Source organism: Zosterops lateralis, assembly GCF_965231275.1.
Source record: "Zosterops lateralis genome assembly, chromosome: 24".
NCBI classification, from domain to species: domain Eukaryota; kingdom Metazoa; phylum Chordata; class Aves; order Passeriformes; family Zosteropidae; genus Zosterops; species Zosterops lateralis.
In genome coordinates, this window is record NC_139784.1 from 1,579,768 (window position 1) to 1,591,424 (window position 11,657).

Consider the following 11,657-nt stretch of genomic DNA (forward strand, 5'->3'; position numbering starts at 1 on the left):
CCAGGAGCCCGCCGCTTGTCGTCGTTTAAATTCCGCCGCCAGCCCCGCCCCGCCAGTCTCGCCCCGCCCCGCACGGCGGCCGCGCAGGGACGCGCGGCTCCCCGCGAAACCGCTCTCCGGGGGAAGGAGAAGCTGTGCCAAGGGAGCGGGGGACACACGGGGCACACCGGGCACACCGGCCCACTCCCCCGCTTCCGTCGCTCCCGTCCGGGCGCGGCCGCACTGGCTCTGACCCCGCTCCCGCCGCTCCCGCCGGCGCCACAATTTGTCCCGCCGCGGCCGCCGTACCCCCCCCCCTCTGAAGGCCCAAGATGGCGGCGCCCGGCGGGGCGGGCGCGGCCCCGCTCCCGATGCCGATCCCGGCTCCCATCCTGGTCCCGGACCCGCCGTTCCCAGCGTGGCTCGCAGCGCGGCTGGACGCGCTGGGGCTGGACCGCGCCGTGTACGGCGCCTACATCGAAGGGCTGCTGCGGGAGGAGGAGAGCGACGAGGAGCGGCTGGAGGCGCTGCGGGCCGTCCTGGCCGCCTGCCTGGTGAGGGGCGGGGGTCCCTCTGCGGCCCCCGGGCCAGCGGGGTCCCGCCGTCCGCCCCGCGCCGATGAGCGCGCCGTGCTCCCGCCGGGGGCTCCGTGGGTCCGGCGGGAGGACGGGCGGGCGGCTCCCCGGAGCCTGGGGGGCACCAGCCCCTTCCCTCACTGGGAGCTCACCCACATCCAGGGGCTCTTTTTGCCCCCACCCGCGGCCCTTGCGGACTCTCGGTGCCTGTTTGGGGTGTTGGCTGGGGAGGGGTTTTGTGCCAGGCTCGGGGCTGATGGAAGGGGCTGTTGGTGGGAAGCACAGGGATCGCCTTTGTTCCTGAGCAGCGCTCGGGGTTCACCGCGGGCCGGGCAGCGCCGGCTGGGCTCCGAGAGGTGACTTTTAATGGTAAATTCCCCGGCAGGAGCGTGTCGGGCGGTGCTCCCGTGCCTCACACACGCGGTGTCTGTCAGGAACCAGATCCGCCTGGGGCTGGGACGGACAGGGACAGCCGTGGTGAGCTCGAGGGGTGGGCAGGGCTTGCCTCTGCCCCTGCCGGATTCCTGGGAGCCAGGAGAGTGCCGGGAGGGATTTCTCTTCGATAGTCCTCCTGGTGTGATTGTTACAGTGTCTGTGTCTTGGGAATTTTTAATTAATGGATGTTTCATAGTGTGAAATGTTAAATCATGAGTGGTGCTGGTGTTGAGAACTGTCTGCTCAGTCAGTGCCTGTCGCTGATTTCCTCCCCAAAATATCAGTGCGGGAACACAAAACCCAGAGGCACTGGGGGGGTACAATCAGCGTTTTCTCATCACAGGTATTGCACCATTCCTTCTGTATACTGACTGTGCCATTCCACAGGGGTTTCCTAAAAGTCAGAGCGCCCTCCCCTGCCGTCCCTGTCCCCTCCCCGCCCCGGGGCACAACAGGGAGCTCATTCAACTGTTTTTGAGCCTAAAAGAGCAGGAGAAGCAAACGGTGCTTCCTGAGGGATGGAGCCAGATGTCTCTGCAAAGTGCTGCTCTGCAGTAGCTGAGGTTAATTAACCTCCCTGTAATTACCAGACTTCATTCCATCCCCATCACTGTGCCTGGCCCTCTCCAGGCCTGGGAAGTGTGTCCTGTCTGAGCAGTGCTGGCTGGCCTGCCACTGATATTCCCCTTTCCTGATACTCTGGTTTTCTGCTGTTTCCCCTTTTCTGCTCAGTCCTGAGTTCCCTTCTGTGGTGCTGCTGCCAGGACTGAGCAGCTGTGGGGTTCCCAAGTCCCTTGAGTCCAGGGCTGCCCCGGCCATATCACAGCCTTTTCATTTTTCTGCCATTCCTGTAAAACATTTTTATCTCTTTAACCCTCAGACTTTGTAATTACTCTTTGTAGTCTGTTCTTTTTTTAGTTTCTTTTTTGTTTCTTTATTTTTAGACTCTGTGCTTATTTCTGTACTGACTTTTGAAACAATGTTTTATTTGATGAATTTGGGGGTTTTCTTGCCAAGTCTCTTCTAGTTCTATATACAAATTACAGGGGATTTTTTTTTTTTTTGTTCACTTGTTTGTATTTCACAAACCTTATTAAAATAAGGTGACATTTCAGGTAATATCTGCTGTCATGGCCATGCTTGCACTAGTGAGTTTATTCAGATATCACCATTTCTAATCAAGAAACTTAAAATCGAGTTCTATTTGTGTCTAGTTCTTCTCTTTAAACCAGACAGAATCTGTCTCACTTGTGTTTTTCACAACTGGTTGATATTTCTCTGTATTTACTGAACTCCAAACCAACATAATTTATTGTTTGTTTGGAAATATTTGTTGGTGCCCATGAGCTCTGTGATCCCCCTCCCATCAGAGGGGTTCGGCTCTCCCACGTTGCATGGAGCAAATGCCAATCAGCTCCAAGACATTCAGCATCTTTAAGTAACACATTGAAGCAGGGAAAAAAACACCTGCAGAAGCACAGCTGGAGAGAGGAGTGAGAACCTGTGAGAGGAGCAGCTCTGTGGGGTCAGTGGAGGAGGGGCAGGAGCTGCTCCAGGCACCAAGGCTGAGATTCCCCTGAGGTTCTGTGGGGATTCCATGGTGAGGCAGCAGTGCCCCTGCAGCCCCTGGAGATCCACACTGGGGCAGAGATTCACCTGCAGCCCCTGGAGGAGCCCCCACTGGAGCAGGGGAATGTGTCCCACTGCCACTTTAATGGTCAGGGGGGACCAGAGTGTCCCTGCTGGTGGGAGGTAATGGTCTGTCAGCACCACCACAGTGGTTCCAGCTCTCTACTGGCCCTGATCTATGATTTATCCCATGTAATTTATTCCCTTTAGTGAGCTTGGCATGGAGGTGGCACTGAGTCACTTCCCTGTGGCCTTGCTCAGGAAGAGAGAGGATTCTGGGCAGGAGGCTTTGGGAGCAAAGATCCCCATGGCCTCCTGGGTGTGGGCAGGGCCCTGGCACCTGCACAGCCACAGCTGTGAAACCTACGTGTGTCAGAGCTGTTCATGGGCACAGAGACCAGACATGCTGTGATTGTGTAATCCAGGGAAAACAGAGTCCTGTGTGTGCTCAACAGGCAGATTTGGGGTGAAAAGCTGTATTTCTGATCCTTTGTTGCTGCTGCTTTTCCTGTCTGACTGGTGCTGGTTTGAAGCAGCCAACTCTGTTCCAAGTCTGAGGAGTCTCTTTTCCCTTACTAGGAAGAAGATCTCCTGAACGATGTGTGCAGGGAGGTTGTGGAGAGGTGGTCTGACTCCCAGGTCGTTGATGCCAAAGAGGAGAAAGAAGGTAGAGTGCTGTGCCTTGGGGTGCTGTGCCCTGGTCCTCAGTGTGGGGTGACCTGCAGGGAACTTTGTGTTTGTCCTGGCAGGACTCAAGCCAGTGGTGCCCCAAGGCTGCAGGTCTGACCTGCCTCTCGTTCCGTTGCTGCCCAGTTACTCTTTCACCTGGTTTGGGGATGAGCAGCTTCACTTTGGGCTGCCCTAGCATTTGCTGCTCTTTGGGTTCACCATCCTGCAGAGGAAAGCTGTTTGTTTTTTGGTTTTTTGTTTGTTTGTTTATGGGGGTTTTGGTCTTCTGTTGTTTTTTGGTTTGGCATTGGATTTTTTTGTGGTGGTTGGTCGGGTTTGTTTGGTTTGGTTTGGTGTGTGTTTTTTTGTTGGTTCTTGTTTTGTTTGGGTTTCTTTTTTGTGTGGTTTTGGTGGGGGGTTTTTTGTTGGTTTTTTTTGTTTGTTTGTTTTTGTTTTGTTTTGGGGGTTTTTTTGTGTGTGTGTGTTTTTTTTTTTTTCTATAGGATTTTTTTTTTTCTGATGAGCTGGTCATTAAGGTCCAATCTGAACCTTTTTTTTTTCAAAAACCTTTCCCAACACATCCAGGGCTGTCTCTGTTCAGTGCTGGCACTGCAGCTATTCTGGTATAGAAACCTGTGCTGCTTCTGTCTATGGCAGTCTGGAAAGCAGCTGGTTTGTACAACTGCAGCTGCCCCTGTGGAGAACTGGGCTGTCCCTGCTGCTGCTGCTCACCCTGCTCACACCTCCATATTTCCTCTTCCAACATTTTCCCTTTTCAACTCTTCCTTTTTTCCCCATAAATGCTTCTTGAAGGATGCTCTGTGAGGCTGATGATAAACCGTCACTGCTCCTTCCTCAGCCCCACTGTCCCTGTGTCCCCTCCCTGAATCCATCCCTTGTCCTCAGCTGGGAGCCAAGACCTCTCCTTTTCCTTGTCCACTGGAGAGGTTTGTCCTGGTGCCTGTGCAGGGCTCTGGATGCAGTGGAGGCGTGTGCTGGGAGGATTTGTGGTTCAAGCATAGCTCAGTGACACTGCAGTGGCACAGAGCTGACAGGAGATCGTGACAATGGAATGTCCCTTTTGGCTAAATCCTGCTTTTTGTTTGCTTTGCATTTTCTTGGTTCCTCTGGTTGCAAACAGCACTTTGTCAGTGCCCAGTGTCACCCAGGAGTGGCTCTGGCAGCAAGTCCCTCATCACTAGATCAGCCCCAGCATCCCCCTGTCCCTTACCCTTTGTATAGACACAGCAGCTCCATCATGCAGCAGCTGAGTGGCTTTGCCCAGAAATCCTGGAAGCCTGACCTTGCCTTTGGCTGGGGACAGGGAGAAGTTAATGCTGTTCCATGCATTAAATAAAATAAATTTCTTTTGGGGACAAGTGACTGGAATTGTTGGAGCTGCTGCTGGGCTCCTCCTGCTCCTGCCAGTGCTCACCCACAGGGACTTTTCTTGTTATAGAAAGGCAGCACAGTGTGTCAGGGTTCCCAGGGTGGAATTATTTCACTGGGGTTCCATAAAAGGATAAATCCCCTCCGAAGTGTGTATCCACTTCAGAAAAAGAAATTCCTGAGGGTAAGTGATTAACAGGCTAAAAAAAATTGGCATCAAAACCCAGATGTCATTTTAGGAAATGGGAAGTGGAATATCAGTGTTAAAAGGTAAATCAGCTGCTGGTTTTTCTTGGTTGGAAAGAAAGGGAGAGCATGGAACTGATCCCTCCTTCAGGTTTTCAGAATTTCTCTTTGATGGGAGTTTAGTACACACTGAAATAAACTTACTAAGCTGCTTTGAAGCCCAAGAAAATGTGATTTGGACTCAAATGGATTTTCATTAGCCATAGCCTGATTCCAGTTTCATTGTGAAACTTCCCTTACTCCAGTAAAACAGTGTCTACTCCAGGAATAACAGTGCCTGGTGGTGGCTGGGTGCAGCACAGGGAACTCCCCCTGGGAGAAGCTGGCATCACCTCAGGGTGTCAGCCCCATGCTGGCCCCAGCCAGCCCCGTGGTGGCTCCTCAGCAACCCCATCTCTCCCAGATCCCAGCTGGAATTCCCCAAAGCAGCTGCTTTGGCAGCACCACTACTGTCCTTGGGAAAAGCTTTTGGGTAAGATATCTCTCTTTGAGTGGGTGCAATTCCCCCAGGACAAAGTCCCTGCAGGACACAGCAGGCAGTGAGTGACGCCAGGGGCTCTGTGGCCATGTCTGGGACCTGGGCTGACACTGTCACTCCTCTCCTGCCAGATGAGGTCCAGGCCATCGCCAGCATGATGGAGAAGCAGGCCAGGATAGTGGTGAAGCCCAAGGAGGTGTCCCAGGAGGAGAAGCAGAGGAAGGCTGCACTCCTGGCCCAGTATGCCAACGTGACTGATGAGGAAGAATATCCTTTTCCTGCCCAGGGCTCGGGCCTGTGTGGCACAACAGCTGTTCTAAACATCAAACAACAGCTCCCTCACAGCTCTGCAGGGTCTGGTGGGGAGAGCTGGGGAAGCTTTGCAGTCTTCCTTCACGATGAAATAACTGCCATGGATAAAGCATGGAAGCTCCTGGTTTGTGGAGTGCTGTGAGCAGATGCTCCTGGGAGGGTGTTTGTCCCCACCAGCACGTGGCTGTGATGCTTTGCCCAGCCCAGGTGTGTGGCAGGAGAGCAGTGAATGCCCTCAGCCCTCAGCAGCTGGTACTGAGTTTCTCTCTTGCTTTCCCAGGAGAAATCTGCTGAAATAATCCTTTACAGAGAGTGTGTGTGGAGTGGGAGGGTAAGAAGTTAACTCTTTGTGGTGCTGAAGAATGAGCTCTTCCCTGCCCAGAAGAGTGAATCAACCACATCTGGCCCTGGAGCAGCAGGAGCTGAGGGTGGGAGCTGTGCAGACCTGGTCTGTGAGAGTCCAGCTGCTTCTTCCTGGCTTTATAAGGCTGTTATTTGAGTGAAGTGTGGTTGTAAAGAGGCACAAGTTCATTACTGATGTCTACATTTCCTTAATTCTCTCACTGGTGGGGATGAACAGGATGGATCAACGACAGCAGTAAATATTGGATCAGAAAAATGTATCCTTTGAATTCCTGGTGACTCAGGCTGTTTGTGGGGCAGGCAGCCTCCATGGTGAGTTTCTCATCCTTCTCTCTCTGTGCTGGTCTCCCTGTTTCTTTAGGGCCACCTTCTAAGCTTGGGGATTGGTTTTTCTCTCTGTTTACCCTGACCTTGCTCACAGTGACAGGTCTGTGTGCTTTGTGTGCAGTGCTCACACCAACCCTGCCATTCATTTTCTTCTCCTCCCTTCTTTCCCTCTTCCACCTTCCTGCAGCTTCATAGAACATGCTTATTGATAAGGACAATGCTCCCAGAACATCAGGTTAATGTTAACTGGTGTCCAGAGAGGGAAATCATGTCAGGAATGAAGCTTGGCAAGCCATGGTGCAGCTCAACACTCAGGATGGGCAGGCCCAAGGGGCCCATGTCTGTCTCAGAACTGGGACTGTCCTTGAGCTCCCAGCTGGCAAATTTAAGATGGAAGCAGGTTTTATCATATAATTAATTACAAAACATAAATTATTCTTGTCCCTACATTAGGGACATGTACATATACACATGTATGTACATGTATGTGTTCAGACATGTCACACACGTGCACTGAACCCACTTGAGGTTGTACCCTGTGTTTGCTTCCTTTCAGGTTTGTAGAGGTTTGTCATGTATCTCTACATATCTGTCTTAAGAATCAGTAGACAATCTCATTTTTCTAGGAAAAAAACATAGAATCACTAAGGTTGGAAAAGCCTTCTGAGATTGAGTCCAGCCATTCTCCTAGCACTGCCAAGGCCACCACTGACGCACGTCCCCAAGTGCCACATCCACATGGCTTTTAAATCCCTCAGGGATGGGACTCCTCTACTGCCCTGGGTAGACTGTGCCAATGCCTGACCACTCTTTCCATGAAGTGGTTTTTCCAATATCCATCCTGAACCTCTCCTGGCATAACTTGAGGCTGTTCGTCAAGTCAGGGACAAGACTTGAGGCTTTTGTCCCTGTTCCCTGGGAGCAGAGCCCAACCCCCACCTGGCTGCACTCTCCTGTCAGGGAGTTGTGGAGAGTGAGAATGTCCCCCCTAAGCTCCTTTTCTCCAGGCCGAGCCCCTCCCCCAGCTCCCCTCTGCCACTCCTCATCAGACCTGTGCTCCAGACCCTTTCTTCTCTAGGAGTGGATGTTCTTCAACCTGACCATTCTTTTTGGAAAAGCGATCAGAGATTCCTCCTTTCTGCATTACTCATTCCCCAATTCCTTGCTTTGTGAGGAAGCAGGGAGTCAGGAGGTGAGGGGGAAGGTAGAACAAGGTTCCCATGTGCCACAGGCCCTGTCTCACATGGCCTCAGGTAGAGCATTGTCAGCCCTTAGCCTGCCCCAGCGCTATTCCGAAACACCAACGTGGAGGATGTCCTGAATGCCAGGAAGCTGGAGCGGGAGCTGCTGCGGGATGAGTTCCAGAAGAAGAAAGAGCAGGATAAACTGCAGCGGGAGAAGGACAAGCTGGCCAAGCAGGAGCGGAAGGAGAAGGAGAAGAAACGAACACAGAAGGGTGAGCGGAAGCGGTAGCTGGTGATTTCCACTTGGACTCTCAAAGGATAAAATTAATTCTGAATACGGTGTGTGTTTAAAAAGCGGCAAGTATTCCAGGCAAGTGGCTGGGAGCAGTTCTTGGGAAGTGTTGCCTTTTTTTTATTGTTTTGTTTTGTTACATAGCAGAACAGAATCTCTGAGCAGCTCCTGGACTCTGTGTGCCCTGTGCTTGTGGTGTCAGTGTCCCAGTCGGTGCTCGTGGCCAGTGTCTGTACCAAAGAAGGGTGAAATGATTATGTCCGTGTTGTTAAACTATCCATTTTTACTTCTGACCACTTGGGAGCAGAGCATTGTGTAGGAGCAGCCCCTGCACTGGCCGTGGTTTGAGCTGAGCCTGTCCTGCCACGAGCCAGGACACGCTGCCCTGGGGCACACATGGATTCATTTACACAAGCCTTGAAAAATGTCTTTGCAAATCCCCGTGTTTGCACTGCTGAGGCCAACGCTCCTTCCCTGCTCGGGCTGGGGGAGCAGGATTGGAGCTGAGCTCAGCACAGGGCAGTGCTGGGCTGCAGCAGAGGAGTGAGATGTGTGAGATAGGAGCTGCAGCAATGTCACTGCATCACCCGCGGACTGTGAGTGAGGGAAACACCGCCTGGGCAGGAGCACTGGTCTCAGCAGCAGCAAACCACACTCCTAACGCAGTATAAGACTCCAGATAGCTGGAAAAATGTGCTCCCCAATGTTTGTGGGGTGAACATGGACTGTTACTTCCATGGCTGTTGCCAGGGTGAAGCTCTGAAGCTGGTTTGGCACAAGCTGGGTGAGCCGGGCATGTGCTGGGGTCACTGCCTGCTGTGCACAGCTGCCATCAGGAACTGCAGTGCTCCTCCTGAATGCTCCTCCTCCCCCAAAGGGCTCATCCCTGCTGCTCCAGCCTTTCTTGTGATGCTGTTGCCCACTGGAGAAGGAGAACACTAATCCTGTGAACTGAGGGGGAAGGGGTGTGCCTGGGCTCTGTGCTGCAGCATGCTCCAGGTGCCTGTGTGCTGTGAGGTGACCTGTGCTGAGCTCCTGTGCTTCTGCACTCCCAGGGTGTGACCCAGCACTGCTTTCAGCACCCTCTGACTCCAGGGCCAGGCCTCCCCCTCAGGCCGCTGCTGTGCTGTGTGAGTCTCCAACTGCTTTGTCTTTGGACTTGAATAATAAATCTTGATTGGCAAAGAAGTGGTTCTTCTGAGTGATGTTGCCTTTCATGATGGCAGTGCCAGTGGTACGTCCTTGCTGGTCCCTTGCCCAGCAGCAGCATTTCTGAAGGCTCACCTGTTGCTGCCTTGGTGTAGATTCAGCTTCATTCATGCCTTGTTTCTCAGGGCTGTCTGTGATACCCTCTTTCCTGGGAGCTGACCCAGCTGTGTTGCTCTCCAAGGCTCTCTTCCCAGCCTGGCCTGGTGCACTGTGGCAGTTCCTGGTTGGAGCATCATATTTCAGGTGGCTCAGGGTTTGGGACTGTGGTGGAACAGGGCAGGGGCAGCTGTTGAGGGAAGGGGGTGTCACTCAGCCCCAGCTCTCACTTCCTCTAGTGCCCTGGAGCCCTGTGCACCAGCCTTGGGCTGAGGCTGGGTGAGGCACTGACTCTGCCCAGGCCCGAGGGAGCCCTGCCCACCTGCAGGCTCAGCAGGTGGCAGCACCAGAGATCTCCCCTCTCTCTGCATCCCACTTGCTCTGGCAGCAGCTGCTGCCCAGCCTTGTCAGCCAGAGTGGCTTTACCTGGAGCTCTGTGACCTGGCACTGAACTGCCCTGCCCTCGGCTTCCAAGGAAAATGCAAGCTGAGGGCATTTCCAAGGAAAATGCCCACCTCCCAGGCACAGCCCACCTGAGCCTGTCACAGCCTCCTGAGACCTTTGGTTGTGAGGGTCCAGAGAAGGGCAACATTCACCTCCATGGCAGAGGGGGGCTGAGCCTGCTCTGCCCACTGCTGTACTCCAGAGCCTGTCCAGGAACAGGGTACACGTGTGCACATCCATAGGAGTCTGCATGGATGCAGGAAGGGCACAGTCACACAGACACGGTGGGAACCCCACACCCTGCAGATTCCTCTGCAGGTACCACTGTCCCTTGCCCTCCCAGCCAGGCACAGGCCTGGGCTGGGCTGTTTGTCTGCCCAAACCTCACTCTGCTCTTGGGAAAGGCCCTGTCAGGGACAGGGATCAGGAGCAAGGGCAAGTCCAGCCCTTTGACTTCCAGCAGTTGTCCTGGGGCAGAGTGGAACCATGGCAGCACCATAGCAGCAGCCAATGGTATTAGAAATCTCCAGTGGTGTTGGAAACTCAAAGTGAGGCCATGAGGCTGAAAGGCTGCCCCCACCCCATGGTACTGCCCCTGCCCCCCAGGACTGTGGGCCCACCCCTTCCCATGTCAGCAGTTTGTGCCATGGATCAGCTGCCCAGGCTGGCAGCAACTCAGCTTCTGGAGCTCCAGCCACTGCTGCTCCATTCAGGACAGGCAGCAGTGCACAGCTGGCACCGACAGCAGGAATACTCTGGACTCATCCCTAAGATTCCCAGTGCAGATGACAGAATTGCTGCATCAGCCTTCCCTGGAAATGCAGAGCTTGGAGCTGAGACATTTGCAGGGAAGAAACATTCCCTACTCTGGCTCTCTTGGCATGTCCAATGCTATGGTCATGGCTCTCTCCAGAGAGGGATTTCAGCATCCCCTCTGCTTTATCCTCAATGCAACTCCAGAACAGACTGAATGCTTCTCTCTGGTACTGGTTAGGGCTTGAGGAGCCCAGCCTGGAAACACACTTGCAGAACAAAAGCTCTTCAACAAAAATGAATTTATTTTTTTATAGACAACTCCAGTCAGCACAGTCAGTTTTGCTTTAACATCAACACAGCCTGGGTCAAACTGAACAACCCCCAGTGCACTGACTGTTAGGAAGCTGTGCTTGTTCTGCCCCACTCACCCGGCAGCACTTCTGTTGTTGCCGTGATCACACCCCACCTTCTGCTGAGCCTTTCTCAGTCGTTTCTGCACATCATCTAATGACAATTTATCTGATGCCATCACCCCTTCTGCCCATCAGCATTCCCAGCAGCAGGAAGAGCAGAGCCATGTCAGTACCCAGACATGTGCAGGCATGGTCAGCTCAGTAACTTGAACCCACTGCTTGTGGGTTTCCCAGGGTCACCCTGTCCCGAGCACCAGTGTTGGGTGCTGGTGAATCCATCACTTCTGCTCCTAAAGACTGAGAGCTGCAAGCAAACACCAGTGCTGGGAGCTGCCCAAATGCAGAAGGGAACAAAGAAGTCTAGAAGTTGACAATCAAATTTCAAACCAAACTAGTAACTTTAAGAAAATCCAAATTTCAGAACTTGGCTTGACCTTTTCTGAAGTTAAATTAAAAACAACGCTCATTATTGAAGCTCCTTCATAGCTCTGCAGGACAATCCTGTCTGCCTGTCGTAGTTTGATTATACTTAAATACTTTACAACAGTAGTTCCTTTGTTCCCAAGACCATTCCAAATATCTGAACACATTCACTAAATTCATGGTTTCACACAGCAATTCTCCTCTACTGGTAATTTAGTGGAACCTGGTGCATATTGCCTTTCCCAAATGTAGACTTTAAAATCTCAAAATCATAAATATTTGTATTTTAAATATCTACTTTTACATGAATATTGGGTATTCCTAGCCTTTTTTCTTCCTGTTTCCAGGGTTTAGTTCAATAAGGAAACCATTTTACATCACAATCTGATCTGACACCAACCTCACACCCCATCACACCAGAGACTTTAAGAATCATTA

At 52.6% G+C, this 11,657-nt stretch overlaps 1 protein-coding gene across 1 annotated transcript; it reads left to right on the plus strand.

The window, feature by feature from the left end:
- Positions 1-311: 311 nt before the first annotated feature.
- On the plus strand, positions 312-9,054 carry CCDC43 (coiled-coil domain containing 43; the record flags this gene model as incomplete). The annotated part of the gene is made up of 5 exons (XM_083877823.1): positions 312-533; positions 3,198-3,285; positions 5,532-5,697; positions 6,277-6,332; positions 7,688-9,054. The coding sequence occupies 5 exons, from the start codon at positions 312-314 to the stop codon at positions 7,873-7,875; spliced, it is 720 nt and encodes a 239-aa protein (XP_083733949.1). The 3' UTR covers positions 7,876-9,054.
- Between the last annotated feature and the right edge of the window lie 2,603 nt (positions 9,055-11,657).